Source organism: Salmo trutta, chromosome 30, assembly GCF_901001165.1.
Source record: "Salmo trutta chromosome 30, fSalTru1.1, whole genome shotgun sequence".
NCBI lineage: Eukaryota > Metazoa > Chordata > Actinopteri > Salmoniformes > Salmonidae > Salmo > Salmo trutta.
Genome location: NC_042986.1, coordinates 39,271,329 through 39,295,443, shown reverse-complemented (window position 1 = coordinate 39,295,443; position 24,115 = coordinate 39,271,329). Strand labels below are relative to the sequence as shown.

The following is a 24,115-nucleotide window of genomic DNA, read 5'->3' as shown; positions in this document are numbered from 1 at the left end:
CAGGTCAGACTAATGAGTGCATGGACCCACGTTGTTGTTGGGTGTGTGTGTGTGTGTGTGTGTGTGTTTGGTTTTACTATCCTTGTGGGGACCAGAAGTCCTCACAAGGATAGTAAAACAAAGACAATTCAGACAAGTGGGGACATTTCAACGGTCCCCACAAGGAACACGGCTATTTTAGGCTTAGGGGTTAGGTTAGGGGTAGAATTTGGGTTAGAATTAGGGTTTGAGTTACAGTAGAGGTTTAGGGTTAGGGTTAAGATAGGGAAAATATGATTTTGAATGGGGGATCAATTGTTTGGTCCCCACAAGGATAGTAAAACGTGTGTGTGTGTGTGTGTGTGTGTGTGTGTGTGTGTGTGTGTGTGTGTGTGTGTGTGTGTGTGTGTGTGTGTGTGTGTGTGTGGCCCTGATGAGGCTAGATGTCCTTTTAATCTCCAAAACAACAGTAATGTCTCAAGTCTGTGTTTGTGTGACCTCCTCTCACTCAAACACACACACACACACACACACTCACGCTCACGGACACACACTACCACACACACACACACACACACACACGGAGACACACCATCCCTCTGATGCTGAACCCCTCCTTGTCTTTAATTAAAGTGTCAACTCCAGACTCCAGAGAGCCAATCATCTGACAAGCTAAATTAGAAAGCAGGAGGAAAGGCTCAACAACAACCCCCAGAGGTCCAGCTGAAATGTCAAAACGTCCTTAGCTTTGGCATAATGAGCACTTGGACGTGTCACTGTTGTCTCCTCTTCTCTAATCACAATAAAAAAGATCAGGATCAGAGTACAGTAGGAGAGCTGATTTAGGATCAGTTTTGCCTTTTAGATCATAATGAATCAGATTACATGGACAGGAGGGAGCTGATCCTAGATCGTGATGAATCAGATTACATGGAGAGGAGGGAGCTGATCCTAGATCATAATGAATCAGATTACATGGACAGGAGGGAGCTGATCCTAGATCATAATGAATCATATTACATGGAGAGGAGGGAGCTGATCCTAGATCATAATGAATCAGATTACATGGACAGGAGGGAGCTGATCCTAGATCGTAATGAATCAGATTACATGGAGAGGGGGGGACCTGATCCTAGATTATAATGAATCAGATAACATGGAGAGGAGGGAGCTGATCCTAGATCATAATGAATCAGATTACATGGACAGGAGGGACCTGATCCTAGATCATAATGAATCAGATTACATGGAGAGATGTGGACCTGATCCTAGATCATAATGAATCAGATTACATGGAGAGGGGGACCTGATCCTAGATCATAATGAATCAGATTACATGGAGAGGGGGACCTGATCCTAGATCATAATGAATCAGATTACATGGAAAGATGTGGACCTGATCCTAGATCATAATGAATCAGATTACATGGACAGGAGGGAGCTGATCCTAGATCATAATGAGTCAGATTACATGGACAGGATGGAGCTGATCCTAGATCATAATGAATCAGTTGGTAGAGCATGGTGTTTGCAACACCAGGGTTGTGGGTTTGATTCCCACAGGGGACCAGTACGGAGAAAAAAATGTATGAAATGTATGCATTCACTACTGTAAGTCGCTCTGGATAAGAGTGTCTGCTAAATGACTAAAAATGTAAATGAATCAGATTACATGGACAGGAGGGAGCTGATCCTAACCTCTGAGAGGCTTAATATACACAGCCCCTGGTCAAATCATGAGCCTACCTGCCAATCAATAATAACTCTAAAAAGAATAAAGAAATACAATGATTTGCAATTCTAAACACATAAGTAAATGATTCATGTAGGGATGGGTGATGGAATCTAGGTCATGTACATACAGAACACTGCTGAGACTATGATGTGGCTCTTCACAAGCACTGGGCCTCAGAGATCTAGAAGACACAGTGTGTGTGTGTGTGTGTGTGTGTGTGTGTGTGTGTGTGTGTGTGTGTGTGTGTGTGTGTGTGTGTGTGTGTGTGTGTGTGTGCCTTTGACAGGTTAGAGATCAGCTTTTAAGGCTCGATTCATACATGCGGTAAAGGGATCATTGGAAAGCAGACCGTGGGGGTAAGAACAAGGACGCTGTCAATGGCGCACATTAGAAATAATCTGATTTTACAAAGTGGATATTCGTCAAATTCGTGATGATTTTTGTGTTCTAACAGGCCCACAATCTGGTTAAATAAAATCCGATTTGGATATATTTGGCTGTTTTTTCACTGCATAATATTTACAAATAGTCCTTTTCAGGGTTAGAAAGAAATGTCTGCTAAATGCTAACTCACGTTCGTATAAGCTGGTACGCATAGCTAGCCATATAGAAATCGGTGGTGGAACTTGAAGACATTTTTAAGTGTAATGCAGTTCATTGGTGACGATGGGGTTGACATCAAAACAAGCATTATACTCAGATTTTACCTCAACATAGTGTGATATACACATACAGATATAGGATCTTAATTTGATGACCCTGTTGCAGGAGAACTTAAAATGAACTTTCAAAAATATGCAGTGTATTTGAGGTTTAAATAGGTTTCTCAGGTTTGTAATTTCCACATTGACTTAATTTTCCTAAGAAAAATGCATCAACACCTACAAAAAATATCCATTCCATTATTATCCACATTGCTGTAGCAAACTGGCTCAAAATAAGATCCTACATCTGTACTGCATGAACAAGTTTGATGTGGGGCAATGAGGAGATTCTGAATCTTTACCCCACGGGGTACGTGTGAGTGGTGTTGCCATGACATTTTCATTGTTTTGGTCGAGTTCGATGGATCTCTTTACTGCATCGATCCATAGCACTGAAGATCCCCGTTGTAGTGCGATTTACATTGAATGGTATATGAGCTCACGTTCTCGAGGGCTGCATTCACGGTAAACGCTGAAGATGTCAGCTCAATCGGAAATTACCTTTGAAAGGGATACTTCTGGATTTGAACTTGTGGATACCATTTTTCTGGCCCTACATGCAGTTTAAAGGAAGTTTCTAACTAGCGTTAGTGCAATGACTGGAAGTGTGCTAGTAGATACCACAGACTTCCAGTCATTGCACTAACTGTAGTTAGCATTGGTTCGTGGAACTACCTCTTCCTTCATACTGGACGCAGAGACATAAAAATGGCATCCACAAGTTCATCTGACTCCGGGGGAAGTACACTGAACAAAAGTATTAAACGCAACATGTAAAGTGTTTGTACCATGTTTCATGAGCTGAAATAGATCCCAGAAATGTTATGCGCATAAAAGCATTTCTTATTTCTCGCAAATATTGTGCACACGTTTTGCCAAGATAATCCATTCACCTGGCATATCAAGAAGCTGATTAAACAGCATGATCAATAAACAGGTGCACCTTGTGCTGGGGACAATAAAAGGCCACTCTAAAATGTGCAGTTTTGTCACACAACACAATGCCACATATGTCTCAAATTTTGAGGGAGCGTGGAATTGGCATACTGACTGCAGGAATGTCCACCAGAGCTGTTGCCAGAGAATTAAATGTAATTTCTCTACCATAAGCTGCCACCAATGTCGTTTTAGAGAATTTGTCATTACGTCCAACCGGCCTCACAACCGCAGACCACGTGTATGGCGTCATACGGGCGAGCGGTTTGCTGGTTATGGTATGTGCAGGCATAAGCTATAGACAATGAACACAATTGCATTTTATCGATGGCAATTTCAATGCACAGAGATACCGTGACGAGATCCTGAGGCCCATTGTCGTGCTATTCATCCACCGCAATCACCTCATGTTTTAGCATGATAATACACAGTCTCATGTCGCAAGGAACTGTACACAATTCCTGGAAGCTGAAAACGCCACAGTTCTTTCATGGCCTGCATAATAACAAGACATGTCACCGTTTGAGCATGTTTGGGATGCTCTGGATCGACCTGTACGACACCGTGTTCCAGTTTCCGCCAATATCCAACAACTTCGCACCGCCATTGAAGAGGAATGGAGCAACATTGCACAGGCCACAATCAACAGTCTGATCAACTCTTTGTGAAGGAGATGTGTCGCGCTGCATGAGGCAAATGGTGGTCACAGCAGATACTGACTGGTTTTCTGATCCACACCTCTACCTTTTTTTTAAGGTATCTGTGACCAGCAGACACATATCTGTATTCCCAGTCATGTGAAATCCATAGATTAGGGCCTAATGAATGTATATTCAATTCACTGATTTCCTTATATGAACTGTAACTCAGTAAAATCTTTGAAATTGTTGCATGTTGCGTTTATATTTTTGTTCAGTATAGATTAAAGGGCCTCATTACCAAAATCCCGAAAGTATCCCTTTTAATGTCAATCTGCAGCGCAGATCTTCAGCGCAACCAATTTAGTCGAGCCCTGCATTGTGTTACTGAATATCTACTGCTCCATCATCAGTATTGGAAGGGGGCAATTCTTATCTTATCTTATCTTTGAGCCCCTAACTTGTTGTGCTCTGTTCTCTCCCAGGTATGCAGCGGCCGTCCAAGACGGTTCTCAGTACTTTGTCTTGCTCATCATCACAGATGGAGTCATATCAGACATGGCCCAGACCAAGGAGGCCATCGTCAACGTAAGTGGTCTGCTGGATGTTCCCATTACCCATAATCCTCTGTCTCCCTGTCTCTCTCTCTCTCTTTCTTTCTCCCGCTTTCTCTCCCTCTCTGCTTTACGGGTGCTTTTACTGTAACTCACTATAGCACCGCTGCCTTTTTACCTCAGCTAGCTCCTGGCCAAAGTCAATGTATGTTTTTCTGCTGCTTTGAGACATTCTCTTCAGGGTCACTTTATTTGAGGAAGTAGGCCGATGTTCAGTTCTATTGTCTGCTCAAGTTGTTTCACTGTTGTTTGGATGTTATTTTATTTTTGTTTGACCCAATTTAAGGTTTTGTATATATGAAGATCGATTAGTTTATAATAGCGCTGTACTTTACATTAACGCTTGCTTGTGGGCTTCTAAAATAGTTTGTTCATGAAAAGCCCTTTGAATCCACTTTGTATCTCTGGCCGTGGGAATACACAGAGTGTGTCTACTGTCCAATGGGGGAGCAGCACGGCATCCTGACCTCTGATGACCTCTAACCTCTGACCTCACAGCAGACTGGGTTTAAAGGGAATTTGCGACTGTTAGTCAAACCATTAGAACAGCCACACCTTCCTTTTAAGATCTTGTCTGCTGCTCTATCCTGCGTCCGCCAAGCCTTCTAACCTGCCTCAACTGAGCCAAGGCTTTTAACCTGCCTCAACTGAGCCAAGGCTTTTAACCTGCCTCAACCGAGCCAAGCCTTCGAACCTGCCTCAGCATTCCAACCTACCTCCACCAAGACTTTAAACCTGTCTCAACTTTTCAACCTGCCTCAGACAATTCTCTACCTCTAACCTACCTCAGCCAAGTCTTCTATCCTGTATCAGCCAAGCCTCTACCTCTAACCAACTTCAACTGACTCAACCAAGCCTTCTAACCTGCTGCCTTGGCCCTGCTTTCTGTGTCCTGCCATTGCATTTACAGTCCTGTCAACTAGAATCACTGTCACTATCACTCAACACAGGGACAAAGGACTGAATTACTTGTTTATTTGGAGTTGAATCTTTTGTCGCTATCAGTTGTTTTCTCCAATTGTTTTCTTTGAACTCGTCCATACTGTCCTGCTGATTTAGTTTTGCATATCTCTATGGAGTCCAACTTACCCTCCAGTCCCCCACTCGTCTGCCCGCTTACCAGGCCAGCCTTTGGGCTAAATATTAGCTCCAACCCCTGTCTTTGATGTTTCACAGATCTCTCCTTAACTTAACTGTCCACTAAGGGCAGTGGTTTATACAGGAGGGCCTACTCTCTTCCTTTTCTGTCAGGACAGAACAGCAGAATCCCCATGGCCCATAATTCATTTGGGCCACTATTACATCACTGCATATCTATGTCTCAAAGTGCACCATATTCCTTATTTAGTGCACTACTTCTGACCAGAGCCCTATGAACCCTGCTTAAAACTAGTGCACTACATATGGAATAGGCTTCCATTTGGAACGCGATCAATGTGTTGGCAGTTTATACCCATTACACAGGGGAGGGTGGGGGAGGGGCTGCCTCACTGACTGGTTTGTCATGCAGAGGATGGTTGGAATAAAATTCATGAATATTTTAAAGATTTTAGAAACTTCCAGGTTTGCTTCTGCAGGCCGGAAAATACTATTACAGCCAGGGACTATTCAAAGTTGTTGGGTTTGCAATTATTTTTGCAGTCCAAAAATAGATGGTATTTAAACAGCTTGCTGGAGTAGGATCCCCTGGGTTAGAAGTAAAGTTACTAACAGTGTCAACTAAATAATGTATGTTTGTGGTTCAGTCTTCGTGAAAATATGATGTGGCATTTATTGATACAGGGGTGTTGATTAAATAGAAAAATATGTTAGTTTCAGTGTGAGAGAGAGTGAAAGAACGAGAGAACGAGAGAGAGAACGAGAGAGAGAACGAGAGAGAGAACGAGAGAAAGAGCACACATATATGCACACACACACACACACACACACACACACACACACACACACACACACACACACCCTGCATCTTCTCCGCATCCGAATGTGTTTTCAACACAGGCATTTATCATTAATTCATACCACAGAGCTTTTACCGTATAACTCCCAATATAACATATTGCAGCATCGAACTTTGGGTGGTGGTGGCAAGAGGATAAATCATAGATTGGTCCTATTATGTTGATGTAGTGGAATAGAGACACAGTTCAGATAAGCAGAGTAAGATTTACAGTGTACAGTGCAGGGCATGTTAGATCATTGATGCCAGCTCAGGCACATCGTCTTTCGCTTCGAAAGCACCAGTTCATCATTAGCTGGTTTAAAGCACCAGTTCATCATTAGCTGGTTTAAAGCACCAGATCATCATTAGCTGGTTTAAAGCACCAGTTCATCATTAGCTGGTTTAAAGCACCATATCATCATTAGCTGGTTTAAAGCAGCAGTTCATCATTAGCTGGTTTAAAGCAGCAGTTCATCATTAGCTGGTTTAAAGCACCAGTTCATCATTAGCTGGTTTAAAGCACCAGTTCATCATTAGCTGGTTTAAAGCACCAGATCATCATTAGCTGGTTTAAAGCACCAGTTCATCATTAGCTGGTTTAAAGCACCAGTTCATCATTAGCTGGTTTAAAGCAGCAGTTCATCATTAGCTGGTTTAAAGCAGCAGTTAATCATTAGCTGGTTTAAAGCACCAGTTCATCATTAGCTGGTTTAAAGCACCATATCATCATTAGCTGGTTTAAAGCAGCAGTTCATCATTAGCTGGTTTAAAGCAGCAGTTCATCATTAGCTGGTTTAAAGCAGCAGTTCATCATTAGCTGGTTTAAAGCAGCAGTTCATCATTAGCTGGTTTAAAGCACCAGTTCATCATTAGCTGGTTTAAAGCACCAGTTCATCATTAGCTGGTTTAAAGCACCAGTTCATCATTAGCTGGTTTAAAGCACCAGTTCATCATTAGCTGGTTTAAAGCACCAGCTTTTTTGATCGCTTACGGTACGTTTCCCAGGGGCACGGAACTCTGGTTTCGGAGGCATTCGCATGGTCCTAAAGTACACCGTTGCCTCGTTTTGTATCACATGATAAAACTGGGGGGGACAAAAATGCAATTTCAGAATGTGGGGGGGGATACCCCCCCATCCACAGTGAAAGTAGCGCCCCTGACATTTACTATGCTGCTTTACCAGGCATCCTAAATAAGAGATGGTGTAAGTGTATTTCACTGTTGGGAGGAGAGATGTACTGTAAGCATTTTTGCTGTGCTATGTTCTCCTCCTCTGTACTTGCTCTCTACAGAACACATTGTATTAACACTGTAGACAATATCCTGTGCTATTTTGTATATTCTACCGTTTACTATTACGTTGGCTATACTGTAGTAGTTTGCCTGGACAAAATATTCCATGACTGAATCAAATCTTTTACTTTTAAAATTGTCTACTGTAAAACTGATATTCCTTGTGGCAGCAATACATCCACACATGGCTAAAGAGAATGTATTTCTCAACCTCCAGAGAATTCGGCTGGATATGGACAAGTTTTTTGCAATTCTGATGCATTTCCCCAGACTGATTGTTCAACTAGAGCTGAGCTGAACAGCAAGCAGCAAGCAGGGAATTGGCAGCAGATGCAGTGTTTTGGTTATCTTGTCTGTGCAATGCACATTTATTTGTCTTTCATCCAATGGTCTCCTTGTGTCTTGCTGCCCTGTGCGACTGGATTAGCAGACTGGTGTATACTGTTGCGAAAGAAGTAGCACTGCTACTGTGTCACTGAATAAACCCAATGCAATATACACAGTTTGAATAGTGATCAACTGCTTTGTTTGAGGGTGTCAGATTGGTTTGTGACTGATTTTTTAAATATTTTTTGATCAGTCCTCTTCAGAATCTTTTTTTGGGATCAATTGTTTTAATTTTGCAAAGTACACTAAACAAAGAAAACTACCGGTATGAACGTTTAATGACTAAAGCTTTTGCCCACGTAAGAACTCAAAAACACCTTGTCAGAATGTTGACAATATCACATCTACTTCTTTGTTCGTCACTGTGTTTGTTCTCCGCAGGCTGCTAAGCTTCCAATGTCTATCATCATTGTTGGAGTCGGCCAAGCTGAGTTTGATGGTGAGATTGACCCCCCTCATAATGCTTTCATGATATTTCAATGTTTTTTTTTTTTTTTCATTTATAATTAGCCGATAGCGATGTCAAGTAAATACACTGAGTATACCAAACATTAAGAGCACCTTCCTAATATTGAGTTGCACCCCCAGTTATTTGTTCTTAACTAACTTGCCTAGTTAAATAAAGGCTCAATTTAAAAAATATATGTATACATTTTGCCTGCAAAATAGCCTCAATTCGTTAGGGAATGGACTCTACAAGGTGTTGAAAGTGTTCCACAGGGATGCTGGCCCGTGTTGATGAAAATGCTTCCCACAGTTGTATCAAGTTGGCTGGATGTCCTTTGGGTGGAGGACCATTCTTGATACACACGGGAAACTGTTGAGTGTGAAAAACCCAGCAGCGTTGCAGTTCTTGACACAAACTGGTGCGCCTGGCACCTACTACCATACCATATCAAAGGCACTTTTCACCCTCTGGATGGCACCCATGTGTCAATTGTCTCAAGGCTTAAAAATCCTTATTTTCCCCTTCATCTACACTAATTGAAGTGGATTTAACAAATTACATCAATAATAGCTTTCACCTGGATTCACCTGGTCAGTCTACAGTATGTCATGGAAAGAGCAGGTGTTCATAATGTTTGTATACTCAGTGTATGTTTTTAATTCAAAAGAGACTCTTATAAGCTGCTGCTGGTCAGAAAGAGTATTATTTCACTATGTGGCTAAGAGAAAAAAAACATTTTCACACCATGTCTTTAACTTAGTCCTTGACCTATGCTGAGGAAATAACAACTCAAACATTTGCATAAATAATCAACACAACTCAAATAAGAAATTCCTCTGTCAAGTATGCCAAGTGTTCTGTCATTGATGTACAATAAATAATGCAATAGAATTAAGGTAGGAGGTTATAGGGGCAGTTTCAGTGTGAGGGATCTTAGCTAATTGGCAGTTTGGCGGAAGTCCCTAGTTAATAAGCAATTCACAGCTGTTGCGTACAATCTGAATATTTTCAACATATGGTCACAACTTTGATTCTCGCTATTTTGGGGTGCTGTTTGCTGTAACAGTGGCTGGCTGGTGTTTGGTTTTAAATATTCTTCTTTTACATGGTTATTTACGATGCTGGGAATGTTCTCATGAATGTTAAAAGGAGTTATTATAATTGATTAGGAGGCATAGGCAGCCCGTCCATAAGGCTAAGTAAGGGAAGCCAAGATTTCCCTAAAGTAAATTGAATTAAATTGCGCAAAATTATGCAGCCTAATTAGCTTACTCCTGTCTATACAGAAGTAAATAAAATAATTCAAAATAGGCTACTATACCAGAAAGCATGATTTAGCCACAGAGGATCATATAAAAAAAAAATGCAAAAAATAAATAAACCAAATAAATGATTGTTGAGTTGCGACTGTCAGTGAAAAGCAGAGAGACACAGCCATGGCATATCACAATATTTAAAAACATTGCGGAAAAACCTTTTGAAAAGAAAATGGCTATTGTTGTAAAGAGATTACAATACAAAGACTCCAAACTGTATTTTAGTTTTCAAAATTCTCAACTTAATTGAGCGAACAGTAGCAGATCTTATTTGCACAAGTAGAGATTATTGGCCCTATCCCCAGTGAGTTTGATTATTGGCCCTATCCCCAGTGAGTTTGATTATTGGCCCTGTCCCCAGTGAGTTTGATTATTGGCCCTATCCCCAGTGAGTTTGATTATTGGCCCTGTCCCCAGTGAGTTTGATTATTGGCCCTATCCCCAGTGAGTTTGATTATTGGCCCTATCCCCAGTGAGTTTGATTATTGGCCCTGTCCCCAGTGAGTTTGATTATTGGCCCTATCCCCAGTGAGTTTGATTATTGGCCCTATCCCCAGTGAGTTTGATTATTGGCCCTATCCCCAGTGAGTTTGATTATTGGCCCTGTCCCCAGTGAGTTTGATTATTGGCCCTATCCCCAGTGAGTTTGATTATTGGCCCTGTCCCCAGTGAGTTTGATTATTGGCCCTGTCCCCAGTGAGTTTGATTATTGGCCATGTCCCCAGTGAGTTTGATTATTGGCCCTGTCCCCAGTGAGTTTGATTATTGGCCATGTCCCCAGTGAGTTTGATTATTGGCCATGTCCCCAGTGAGTTTGATTATTGGCCCTGTCCCCAGTGAGTTTGATTATTGGCCCTGTCCCCAGTGAGTTTGATTATTGGCCCTGTCCCCAGTGAGTTTGATTATTGGCCCTGTCCCCAGTGAGTTTGATTATTGGCCCTATCCCCAGTGAGTTTGATTATTGGCCCTATCCCCAGTGAGTTTGATTATTGGCCCTATCCCCAGTGAGTTTGATTATTGGCCCTGTCCCCAGTGAGTTTGATTATTGGCCCTATCCCCAGTGAGTTTGATTATTGGCCCTATCCCCAGTGAGTTTGATTATTGGCCCTATCCCCAGTGAGTTTGATTATTGGCCCTGTCCCCAGTGAGTTTGATTATTGGCCCTATCCCCAGTGAGTTTGATTATTGGCCCTGTCCCCAGTGAGTTTGATTATTGGCCCTATCCCCAGTGAGTTTGATTATTGGCCCTATCCCCAGTGAGTTTGATTATTGGCCCTGTCCCCAGTGAGTTTGATTATTGGCCCTATCCCCAGTGAGTTTGATTATTGGCCCTATCCCCAGTGAGTTTGATTATTGGCCCTATCCCCAGTGAGTTTGATTATTGGCCCTGTCCCCAGTGAGTTTGATTATTGGCCCTATCCCCAGTGAGTTTGATTATTGGCCCTGTCCCCAGTGAGTTTGATTATTGGCCATGTCCCCAGTGAGTTTGATTATTGGCCATGTCCCCAGTGAGTTTGATTATTGGCCCTGTCCCCAGTGAGTTTGATTATTGGCCATGTCCCCAGTGAGTTTGATTATTGGCCATGTCCCCAGTGAGTTTGATTATTGGCCCTGTCCCCAGTGAGTTTGATTATTGGCCCTGTCCCCAGTGAGTTTGATTATTGGCCCTGTCCCCAGTGAGTTTGATTATTGGCCCTGTCCCCAGTGAGTTTGATTATTGGCCCTATCCCCAGTGAGTTTGATTATTGGCCCTATCCCCAGTGAGTTTGATTATTGGCCCTATCCCCAGTGAGTTTGATTATTGGCCCTGTCCCCAGTGAGTTTGATTATTGGCCCTATCCCCAGTGAGTTTGATTATTGGCCCTATCCCCAGTGAGTTTGATTATTGGCCCTATCCCCAGTGAGTTTGATTATTGGCCCTGTCCCCAGTGAGTTTGATTATTGGCCCTATCCCCAGTGAGTTTGATTATTGGCCCTGTCCCCAGTGAGTTTGATTATTGGCCCTGTCCCCAGTGAGTTTGATTATTGGCCCTGTCCCCAGTGAGTTTGATTATTGGCCCTATCCCCAGTGAGTTTGATTATTGGCCCTGTCCCCAGTGAGTTTGATTATTGGCCCTGTCCCCAGTGAGTTTGATTATTGGCCCTATCCCCAGTGAGTTTGATTATTGGCCCTATCCCCAGTGAGTTTGATTATTGGCCCTGTCCCCAGTGAGTTTGATTATTGGCCCTGTCCCCAGTGAGTTTGATTATTGGCCCTATCCCCAGTGAGTTTGATTATTGGCCCTGTCCCCAGTGAGTTTGCATATTCACTGTCTTTATCTTTGGGTCAGTTCCACTTTTGTTTGTTTTTGGACAATAATTTCTTCCTTGTCACGTTGGCATGAATGGATAGGGAGACAGGCACAGGAATGCGTAATAGGGGTTTTTATTACCCAAATTACAGCGTGCCATGTAAGGGCACGGGGACGAAGACCAAACAAACACGTATACACAACACAGGGTAAAAACCCAAACAAAAGAGCGAGGAGTACCTCGAATAAAATCACACAATGATACCACACAGGACGAGACCCATAATCATCTGCACAATCCAGGTGGCATGAAAGCCAAAACACAGCACAGGTACTCACATGACCAACCGACATTGGAACAATAATCAACAGGACAATGGTTAACAAAGGGAACACTTATATAATTACCAATCAAATGGAATATGGGCCAGGTGTGCGTAATGACAGTTCCGGAGGGATCCGTGACATTCCTCCAGGTTAGATGGACGCCATATTGTATTTGTGCCTCCCGTTTTCATAGGTCGATTATATGGATCAGACAATGTTGTTTTTATTGATCTGTTTGTCAGTGTCAGCAGAGTAGGTTACTCTGTAATTTTTGTCATATAAAAAATTATTCTGCTAATGTATCCAGTCATATATAGTGTAGTAAAATTGCATGAAATGTGTTTAAAAAAAGGCCAACTATCATGTTTAAGGTAAGAGCCAGGTGCAGACAGTGACGAAGCAACAAAAGTTTATTATTTGAACAAACAGGGGCAGGCAAAAGGACAGGTCAAGGGCAGGCAGAGGTCAGTTATCCAGATAGGTGGGCAAAGGTACAGGACAGCAGGCAGGGTCAGGGTCATGGCAGGCAGGAATGGTCAAAACCGGGAAACAAGAAAACAGGAACTATAGCAAAGACAGGAGCAAGGGAAAAACGCTGGTAGGCTTGACGAACAAAACGAACTGGCAGCAGACAAACAGAGAAGAGAACACATGTATAAATATACAGGGGATAATGGGGAAGATGGGCGACACCTGGAGGGGGGTGGAGACAATCACAAAGACAGATGAAACAGATCAGGGTGTGACAGTACCCCCCCCCCCCCCCCCCCCGGGGTGCCACTTGGCATCCTACCTGGTTGACCAGGGTGTCGGCGTTGGAAATCCGCGATGAGGCCTGGGTCCAGGATTGCCCTGGCGGGGACCTAGCACCTCTCCTCTGGGCCATAACCCTCCCAGTCAACCAGGTACTGGAACCCCCTGCCCTCAGGTCGAACCTTCAGGAGACGCCTCTCCGTGTATATGGGTTGGCCGTCGTTGAGACGAGGGAGAGGGGTGGGCCTGGAAACAGGAGACAAAGGGCTGTGAGACATGGGTTTAACTCTGGATACATGAAAGGTAGGATGTATAAGAAGGGTATGGGACAACAGAAGACGAACAGCAGAGGGGCTAATGATATTGGAGATGGGGAATGGGCTGATAAACCGGGGGGAGAGTTTCCGGGATTCCACCCGGAGGGGCAGATCCCGGGTGGACAGCCATACCTTCTGACTGAGAAGATAACGGGGAGCCGGGGTCCGGTGGCGATCCACTTGTTGTCGATACCTGGAGATGGTCTTGAGGAGGCCCGACCGGGCGCTCCTCCAGGTACGACTACAGCGGTGGACAAACATCTGGGGAGAAGGTATGCCAACCTCTTCTTCCTGCTCAGGGAAGAGCGGGGCTGATACCCCAGGGAACACTCAAAAGGAGATAGGCCTGTGGCAGGGAAGGGTGTTGCGGGCGTATTCTACCCACACAAGCTGCTGACTCCAGGTGGTGGGGTTGGCGAAGAACAGGCAGCGCAGAATAGTCTATAGGTCCTGCTTGGCTCGCTCCGACTGGCCGTTGGATTGGGGGTGGAACCCGGAGGACAGGCTGTTCGACGACCCAATGAGGGTGCAGAACGCCTTCCAGAGCTGGGACGAGAACTGAGGACCCTGAACTGAGGACCTACTGGTAGTCCATGGATCCGGAAGACTTGCTGCACCATGAGCTGGGCCATCTCTTTGGCAGAGTGTAGTTTGGGGAGAGGAATGATGTGGGCGGCTTTAGAAAACCTATCCACCACGGTCAGGATGGCGGTGCTGCCATCAGATGGGGGAAGACCCATGACAAAGTCCAGGGAGATGTGAGACCAGGGACGGTGAGGGACAGGCAGAGGTTGGAGGAGACCAGCCGGAGCTTGCCCAGGAGTCTTGTTCTGTGAACAAACCGTGCAAGCGGGGACGAATGCGTACACATCAAGGACCATGGTAGGCCACCAAAAGCACTGTCGCACAAAGACCAGGGTCTGATGGGAGCTCGGGTGGCAGGCAAGCCTGGATGAGTGGACCCACTCAAGGACCGCGCAGCGGATGGCGTCAGGAATGAACATCCGGTTATTAGGCCCTCCCCCCGGGGTCCGGCTGGGAATGCTGCACCTCACGGACCTGCTTCCCTATTCCCCAGCTGAGTGCCATCGCCAGGCACAAAGTGGAAAAGATGGTCTCAGGTTCAGGGAACATAGTCGTGGGGCTATAGCGGCGGGACAGTGCATCCTGCTTGACATTCTTAGATCCCAGCTGGTACGAGAGGGAGAAGTTGAACCGTGTGAACAGTAGCACCCATCTGGCTTGCCTGGAGTTTAGGCGCTTGGCAGTGTAGAGATACTCCAGGTTCTTGTGGTCAGTCCACACGATGAACGGATGTTCTGCCCCCTCCAGCCAATGCCTCCATTCCTCCAATGCCATCTTCACCGTGAGAAGCTCACGATTCTCCACATTATAGTTCTTTTCCATGGCGTTAAGGCGATGGGAGAAGAAGGCGCAGGGATGTAGTATGAGGTCCAGGGCAGAATGCTGGGACAGGACAGTCCCCACTCCGACATCCAAGGCATTGGCCTCCACCATGAACTGACGTGATGTGTCAGGATGAACCGAGATGGGAGCTGTGGTGAATCGATGCTTGAGGTCCCGGAACGCCCGGTCAGCAGCTGGAGACCACGTCAACGGAACCTTGGGCAAGGTGAGTGCTGACAGAGGGGAAGCCAGGGTGCTGTAACCCCGGTAAAGTGGCAATAGTAGTTGGCCAACCCCAGGAAACGTTGCAGCTGTACCCTGGAAGTAGGCTGGGGCTAATTCACCACCACTCTCACCTTCCCGGGATCCATTTGTACACTCCCTGCAGCGATGATGTAACCATGAAAAGGGATGGTGGAGCAATGGAACTCAAACTCTCTGCTTTTACAAATAGCTGGTTCTCCAGGAGGCTTTGGAGAACCTGTCAGACATAGAGCACATGTTCTTGTGTGGAGGGGGAGAAGATGAGGACATCATCAAGGTAGACAAAGATGAACCGTTTCAACATGTCGCGGAGAACATCATTGACCAGAGCCTGGAATACAGCAGGGTGTTGGTAAGGCCAAATGGCATGACCAGATACTCGTAGTGACCACTGGCCTTGTTGAAGGCGGTCTTTCACTCGTCTCCTTTCCATATCTGCACCAGGTGGTAGGTGTTCCGTAGATCCAGCTTGGAAAACACGGTGGCCCCCTGGAGCGGCTCGAAGGCCGAGGAGATGAGGGGTAGTGGGTTGTGGTTCCTCACCGTTATGTCGTTAAGACCCCGGTAGTTGATGCACGGGGTCTTGTCCTCCACAAAGAAGAAACCCCCACCGGCGGGAGAATAAGAAGGTTGTATGAATCCTGCAGCTAGGGAGTCCCCAATGTAGGTCTCCATCGCCTTGGTCTCTGGTCCCGACAGAGAGTACCGTCGTCCCCGTAGCGGAGTCGTGCTAGGGAGCAGGTCAATCCCACAGTCATAAGGTCGGTGTGGCGGAAGCGAAGTGACCTGGGCCTTGTTGAACACCTCCTGGAGGTCCTGGTACTCTGTGGGAATGGCGGAGAGGTCCGGGGTGACTTCCAAGCCCCCAGGAAAACATCCTGAGGCAGGTTGTGTTGACTTCAGGCAATGGGCATGGCAGAACAGGCTCCAGCCCATGATAGCACCAGTAGACCAGTTAATGAGGGGATTGTGTTGCTGGAGCCAGGAGAATCCCAATACCACGGGAACATGAAGAGACTTAATGAGCAGGAACTGGATAGCCTCGCTGTGGTTCACTGACACATGTAGGTTGATGGGAGTGGTGTTGTGGGTGAGCCGGCCTATAGAGCGCCCGCCCAGCGCTCTAACGTCCATGGGAATGGAACGGGCTGAGTGGGGTTGACTAGCTCGGAAGCCAGGGTAGAATCCAAAAAGCTCTCATCGGCTCCAGAGTTGATGAGGACCCGAAGCGATCTCAACTGGTTCCCCCACAGCAAAATGTCATGAAAAGGGGCGCGATTAAGGGAAGGAGAAAAGTTCCCCATATGTCCCACCAGAGTACTCGCTCCTGCTGGTGAGCCTGGTGGGGAAAAGGTACAGGACAGCAGGCAGGCTCAGGGTCAGGTCAGGCAGAGGTCAGTAATCCAGATAGCTGGGGCAAAGTTACAGGACGGCAGGCAGGGTCAGGGCAGGCAGGAATGGTCAAAACCGGGAAACAAGCAAACAGAACTATAGCAAAGACAGGAACAAGGGGGAAAATGCTGGTAGGCTTGACGAACAAAACGAACTGGCAACAGACAGAGAACACAGGTATAAATACACAGGGTATAATGGGGAAGATGGGCGACACCTGGAGGGGGGTGGAAACAATCATAGAGACAGGTGAAACATTTTAGGGGGTGACACCAACATTTTCCTATGCAAAAAAAAGAGAAGAAATGTATCCGATATAGCCTAGGCTTTCTCTATGCCACTACACTGCATTGAACAGTATTTTTTGCAAACTGTGATTGAGTTATATAGCCTAAATTATGACTATTCAATTTATTATTCACATTAGGAATATTAGGCCATCTTACATAAGTTTGCAAATATGAGAAATGCATGGAATGCTTTACTATTAAGTGCATTTTTGTGGTGGAAATAAGCTTCCCCAAACTTGAAACCCACACACCACCTATGTCTAAAGGCCATATTAGGACAGCCTCCAACTACAAGTCCGAGTGACACTGAGACCCATCCTTGTGAGTCTGAAGCTATAGGAATATGGACACCATGATGGGTAGTCACTCCTATAGACAATGTACAGCATGTTTAAGCTGGTGTAATAAGCCACCATAATGGTTAAAGTTACAGTGCAGGGTAGTGACTCACCCAGTCTGTAGAGGGTTGAACTGGTGTTATAACCCACTATGAAGGGTAGTGACTCACCCAGACAGTAGACGTTTAAAACCTCTACAGAATTGGTGGGTCCCCAGCAGGACGGTTGAGCTAACATAGGCTAACCCGATTAGCATGAGGTTGTAAGTAATGAGAAAATGTCCCAGGACATAGACATATCTGATATTGGCAGAAAGCTTAAATTCTTGTTAATCTAACTGCACTGCCCAATTTACAGTAACTATTAGTGAAAGAATACCATGCTATTGTTTGAGGAAAGTGCACAGTTATTAACTTGAAAAGTTATTCATACACCAATAAGGCACATTTGGGCAGTCTTGTTACAAACTTTTAACAGAAATGCAATGTTTCATTGGATCAATCTAAAACTTTGCAGATACAGAAATCTAAATTGCGCCTGGGCTGGAATAATACATTATGGCATTTCTCTTGCATTTCAAAGATGATAGTACAAAACAAATACAAAAAACTGCATGTTTTTTTCTTTGTATTGTCTTTTACCAGATCTAATGTGTTATATTCTCCTACATTCATTTCATATTTCCACAAACTTCAAAGTCTTTCCTTTCAAATGGTATCAAGAATCAGCATATCCCAGGTTTAAGCTGGTGTTATAAGCCATTATAAAGGGTCAGTCACCCAGACAGAAGAGGTTTAAACTGATGTTATAAGCCAGAATGAATGGTAACTCACTCAGACAGTAGAGGTTTAAACTGGTGTTATAAGCCACTATGAAGGGTAGTGACTCACCCAGACAGTAGAGGTTTAAACAGGTGTTATAAGCCACTATGAAGGGTAGTGACTTGCCCAGACAGTAGAGGTTTAAACTGGTGTTATAAGCCACTATGAAGGGTAGTGACTTGCCCAGACAGTAGAGGTTTAAACTGGTGTTATAAGCCACTATGAAGGGTAGTGACTCACCCAGACAGTAGAGGTTTAAACTGGTGTTATAAACCACTATGAAGGGTCGCTCACCCAGACAGTAGAGGTTTAAACTGGTGTTATAAGCCACTATGAAGGGTAGTGACTTGCCCAGACAGTAGAGGTTTAAACTGGTGTTATAAACCACTATGAAGGGTAGTGACTCACCCAGACAGTAGAGGTTTAAACTGGTGTTATAAGCCACTATGAAGGGTAGTGACTCACCCAGACAGTAGAGGTTTAAACTGGTGTTATAAACCACTATGAAGGGTAGTGACTCACCCAGACAGTAGAGGTTTAAACTGGTGTTATAAACCACTATGAAGGGTAATGACTCACCCAGACAGTAGAGGTTTAAGCTGGTGTTATAAACCACGATGAAGAGTAATGACTTTCCCAGACAGTAGAGGTTAAAACATGTGTCTCTTTTTCTCTTCTCTGTAGCCATGGTGGAGCTTGACGGTGATGACATCAGAATCTCCTCGCGAGGGAAGCTGGCAGAGAGAGACATTGTACAGGTAGAGCTCACTTTCTGTTCATCCCGTATGACCATAACACAACACTTATGAATGATGCGGGGGGGGGCATGTCACAGAAAGGTCACGTCGATACAGTAAGGAAACTACTGATGATTGATAGCATCATTGTTTAAATCACAGAGATGCCATTTGTGAAATATTCCACACTCCTATTCACCACTAACCTAACAATCTGACATATTAGGAAAATCAATCATAGTTTCACTTGACAAAATTGTTCTGAAATGAAATAACAATAAACATTGTCACATATTGCCACATTCAAGTTCGAAACAGATCAAAGTGCTATAGAAACGATCTCTCTCTCTCTCTCTCTCTCTCTCTCTCTCTCTCTCTCTCTCTCTCTCTCTCTCTCTCTCTCTCTCTCTCTCTATATATATATATATATATATATATATATATATAGTTTGTTCCGTTCAGAGACTACATGGATCGGACAGGAAACCACGTGTTGAGTATGGCCCGGCTCGCCAAAGACGTCCTGGCTGAGATCCCTGAACAGCTCATCCTCTACATGAAGAGTAGAGGTATCAAACCCTGCCTCCTGCCTCCACTCAATGAGGAACCAGACCCTGAAGACCAGGACCTCACCCAGACCACCCCTGTCTGAGCCCCAGACCTACCCCCATCTGAGGCGCCAACCCTGTGGAAGGAGGTCACGGGTAGGATGGGTGGTAGACTGGATGGTGGACCCCCTCATGGAGGGATGCAAAACGTAAATGTGAAAATGCTTCAAGGCATTTTTTATTCATGCTGAACAAATTGATAAGACTCCATTTTGTTTGGAGCGAGAATGCTTTGATGGAAAAAGCTGAAGATCATGGAGTTTTCCTTTTGAGTTTCATCTCCTGATGGAAGGGCAAAGAGGGGGATGAGAATTGGAGAGTCACAGAGGAGGAGAAGAGAGGAGAAAAACAGAGCAGTGATGTAAACAGATGTTAGATGTTAGCAGTCAGAGCTGTCAAAGTGGTGATGTAACAGGTAGCATGCCTTAGATGGAGAGGGTGTTTTTGAGGACATGAATTATTAGAATGTGCTAGTTTGTATCACGTTTGTGTATATGATACATTTTAGAGTGGTGGTGTATGTTGGACTAAGGAATCACCTGTATAATGTCGTATCTATTGTAAAAACTACATCATCTATTCATGTTGGGGATAATAGTTTTCTTCATATTTTCCCACCACAGGTTTTTCTTTTGGGGGGGGGGGGGGATCAATGCTATAAACAATAGTTAATTTATACTTTGAAGAGTACTGTAATATAAAGCATGTGGTAGATAGAAACTATCCAACTGTTTAGGAATAGCTGTAAAAGATCAAGATGAATGCTTTTTACATTTTGGATTGTGACAGTTACACAGATGACCAGATGTTTGTATGATAGTTTAACTTCATGCACCCTGTACAAGACATACTTACCCTATATATTTACAATAGGTATCAACAAAATGCACTAACAGTCCAAATAAAAAGCACAAAGGTCATATACAATACGTATATCGATCAAATGAAATATATACCACAATTATATACTAGCAACCAACAGCTACCCCTCAAAGACAATGGAAAGGATGGCACAGCAACAAAATGAAATGTCTTCCAGTTCTAGAACGTTGTCATGAATGAGAATGAATCTAGAATCTAGTTACTTCACATTCTGCGTTATTATTGTTTACACATCTGCTCATGCACGACCAGAGCCACATCTTCAAAGGCATAGTATTTCCATAGTATTAGTATGTAGCGATGTATGTCGTCTAGCTAGCTGCATTCACACATATCTTGGTTGGTATAATCCTTCTCGTTGTATTTTGTATAATCCTTCTCGTATGATGTTGTTGATTCTGGTTGATTCTTCTTTAACCTCTGCAGACCGTGCCATAGAAATTCATAGTGGGTATAGAACACTGAGAAGGCAACAGATGTTGATGAAACACCTTTTGCGAAGTGTGATGTCAACTACATTCATTCATTTGTTGGAATAGATTTTTTTTTTCCACGGAGAAAATAAAACTATGAGAAATACTTTCAGCCCAGTATAATAGAATCAAATCAAATCAAATGTGTCACATGCGCCGAATACAACAGGTGTACCACACTGAACACTGAATACAACACTGAAATGCTTACTTATAAGCCCTTAACTAACAACGCAGTTTTAAGAAAAATAAGAGTTAAGAGAGTATTTAATAAAATAAACTGAAGGGAAAAAAATAATTGGATAAGTACTGTAGCCTATGCCATTTTATCCTTTTTCTTTTACAGATTGTGTATTCATTGCGTTTCTAACATGCTGACCACACCACTCGCATTAAGTGCGTGAGCGTTGCAAAATAAATGTATGCATACATGTTATTCAATCATTGCATCCAAAATGCTCACACGCGTCAATGGGCTTCTGCGTAGCCAGGCCCTAAAAATAGAACTTGATTCTATTTGTGACGCTTGATGCTCTCCAAGTCCCACCTCTCGCATCTCCTCATTGGTTATTAGGAGAATATACCCACGTGGGTGATTGAAAGATGAACTGAGGTCCACACTCCAGTCCAGGCCAGTTGGTGGTGGTAATGCACCTTAAAGTTGGTTTCCAACCGCCATATTAAGTCCAAAGAAGAAGAAGAAGACTGAAGGAGGAGAGATTACTAGAAAACTAACTTCGTTTACCCTTTTATCTGTGGGTTAATTGTCAGAGTAGAGGACCTTGTGCATTTCAGGTAAAATAACAACCCAATGTTTATATCCCAGGACAAATTAGCTAGCAACAGCAAGCTAGCTATATAGGACAAATTAGCTAGCAACAGCAAGCTAGCTAGCTAAATGTCCATGAATGTTTAATACTTTTCGAACTGTCCCCAAATGAATATAGTTGGTTCAAAGTTCGTTTTGATATTTCAAACTGCGTGTCGTGATGGCGTCTGGTGTGGATGGACAAAATCAACGTGCGCAATGGCGCACTCGGACGTATGCGCGTGCCCCGTCTAGTCAGCATGTAAGAAGTCATTAAAAGGGAGTCAATATAAGAAGTAACTGCATAAAGAGCAGTTGATACTGTGTACAGTCGTGGCCAAAAGTTTGAGAATGACACAAATATTAATTTCCACAAAGTTTACTGCTTCAGTGTCTTTAGATATTTTTGACAGATGTTACTATGGAATGCTGAAGAATAATTACAAGCATTTCATAAGTGTCAAAGGCTTTTATTGACAATTACATGAAGTTGATGCAAAGAGTCAATATTTGCAGTGTTGACCCTTCTTTTTCAAGACCTCTACAATCCGCCCTGGCATATTGTCAATTAACTTCTGGGCCACATCCTGACTGATGGCAGCCCATTCTTGCATAATCAATGCTTGGAGTTTCTCAGAATTTGTGGGTTTTTGTTTGTTCACCTGCCTCTTGAGGATTGACCACAAGTTCTCAATGGGAGTAAGGTCTGGGGAGTTTCCTGTCCATGGATCCAAAATAGCGATGTTTTGTTCCCCGAGCCACTTAGTTATCACTTTTGCCTTATGGCAAGGTGCCCCATCAGGCTGGAAAAGGCATTGTTCGTTACCAAACTGTTCCTGGATGGTTGGGAGAAGTTGCTCTCGGAGGATGTGTTGGTACCATTCTTTATTCATGGCTGTGTTCTTAGGCAAAATTGTGAGTGAGCCCACTCCCTTGGCTGAGAAGCATCCCCACACATGAATGGTCTCAGGATGCTTTACTGTTGGCATGACACAGGACTGATGGTAGTGCTCACCTTGTCTTCTCCGGACAAGCTTTTTTCCGGATACCCCTAACAATCGGAAAGGGGATTCATCAGAGAAAATGACTTTACCCCAGTCCTCAGCAGTCCAATCCCTGTACATTTTGCAGAATATCAGTCTGTCCCTGATGTTTTTCCTGGAGAGAAGGGGCTTCTTTGCTGCCCTTCTTGACACCAGGCCATCCTCCAAAAGTCTTCGCCTCACTGTGCGTGCAGATGCACTCACACCTGCCTGCTGCCATTTCTGAGCAAGTTCTGTACTGGTGGTGCCCCGATCCCGCAGCTGAATCAGCTTTAGGAGACGATCCTGGCGCTTGCTGGACTTTCTTGGGCGCCCTGAAGCCTTCTTCACAACAATTGTACCGCTCTCCTTGAAGTTCTTGATGATCCGATAAATGGCTGATTTAGGTGCAATCTTACTGGCAGCAGTATCCTTGTCTGTCAAGCTCTTTTTGTGCAAAGCAATGATGACGTCACGTGTTTCCTTGCAGGTAACCATAATTGACAGAGGAAGAACAATGATTCCAAGCACCACCCTCCTTTTGAAGCTTCCAGTCTGTTATTCGAACTCAATCAGCATGACAGAGTGATCTCCAGCCTTGTCCTCGTCAACACTCACACCTGTGTTAACAAGAGAATCACTGACATGATGTCAGCTGGTCCTTTTGTTGCAGGGCTGAAATGCAGTGGAAATGTTTTTTGGGGATTCAGTTCATTTGCATGGCAAGAGGGACTTTGCAATTAATTGTCTCAAGTCTCAAAACTTTTGGCCACGACTGTACAATCTATTTTACTCACTTCATCTGGACTACTGATAGATTTCAAACTTGTTGCTAGGGATGTATTGCCAACTTTAATTTAAGTTGTTGATGTATATGTAACCGACTGGGGTTCGAATCCGGGTTTCCTACACACCACAAGACTGTGTTAGCCCGCTGAGATAAAGCAGTTAGCTTAAGTAGCCAACACAAGTCCCCAAGTTTCGGACAAGGTTACTCATCGTGTGTGCGTTGTTCCAAAACACATTTTACATTTTAGTCGTTTACCAGACGCTCAGCAATTAGGGTTAAGTGCCTTACTCAAGGGCACATTGACTGCTTTTTCACCTAGTCAGCTTGGGGATTCGATTCCAGCGACCTTTTGGTTACTGGCCCAACGCCCTTAACTGCTAGACTACCTGCCGCCCTGTTATATCTAGCCATGTTTAAGTTGTTGATGCATTCTTATATTTAAGTTCTTGCCATATTACCATTGTTATATCTAGCCATGTTTAAGTTGTTGATGTATTGTCATATTTATGTTCTTGCCATATTGCCATTTTGAAGGAATAGTTTCTTGAGCACACAGCGGAGCAGCACTGTCTCTGTCTTTTCAGTCCCGTAGACAGGACACACCAG

General features: G+C 44.1%; 1 protein-coding gene across 2 annotated transcripts in view; it reads left to right on the top strand.

Annotated features, from left to right (window-relative positions):
* LOC115168663 (copine-5) overlaps window positions 1–20,170 on the top strand; it is a 158,633-nt gene extending 138,463 nt beyond the window's left edge. For both annotated transcript variants that reach the window (XM_029724135.1, XM_029724134.1), the window contains 4 exons: window positions 4,478–4,580; window positions 8,607–8,664; window positions 18,874–18,947; window positions 19,375–20,170. In XM_029724135.1, the coding sequence (XP_029579995.1) occupies window positions 4,478–4,580; window positions 8,607–8,664; window positions 18,874–18,947; window positions 19,375–19,578 (439 nt within the window). In that variant the 3' untranslated portion in view covers window positions 19,579–20,170. The remainder of the gene's footprint in view (window positions 1–4,477; window positions 4,581–8,606; window positions 8,665–18,873; window positions 18,948–19,374) is intronic.
* The last annotated feature ends 3,945 nt before the right edge of the window (window positions 20,171–24,115 follow it).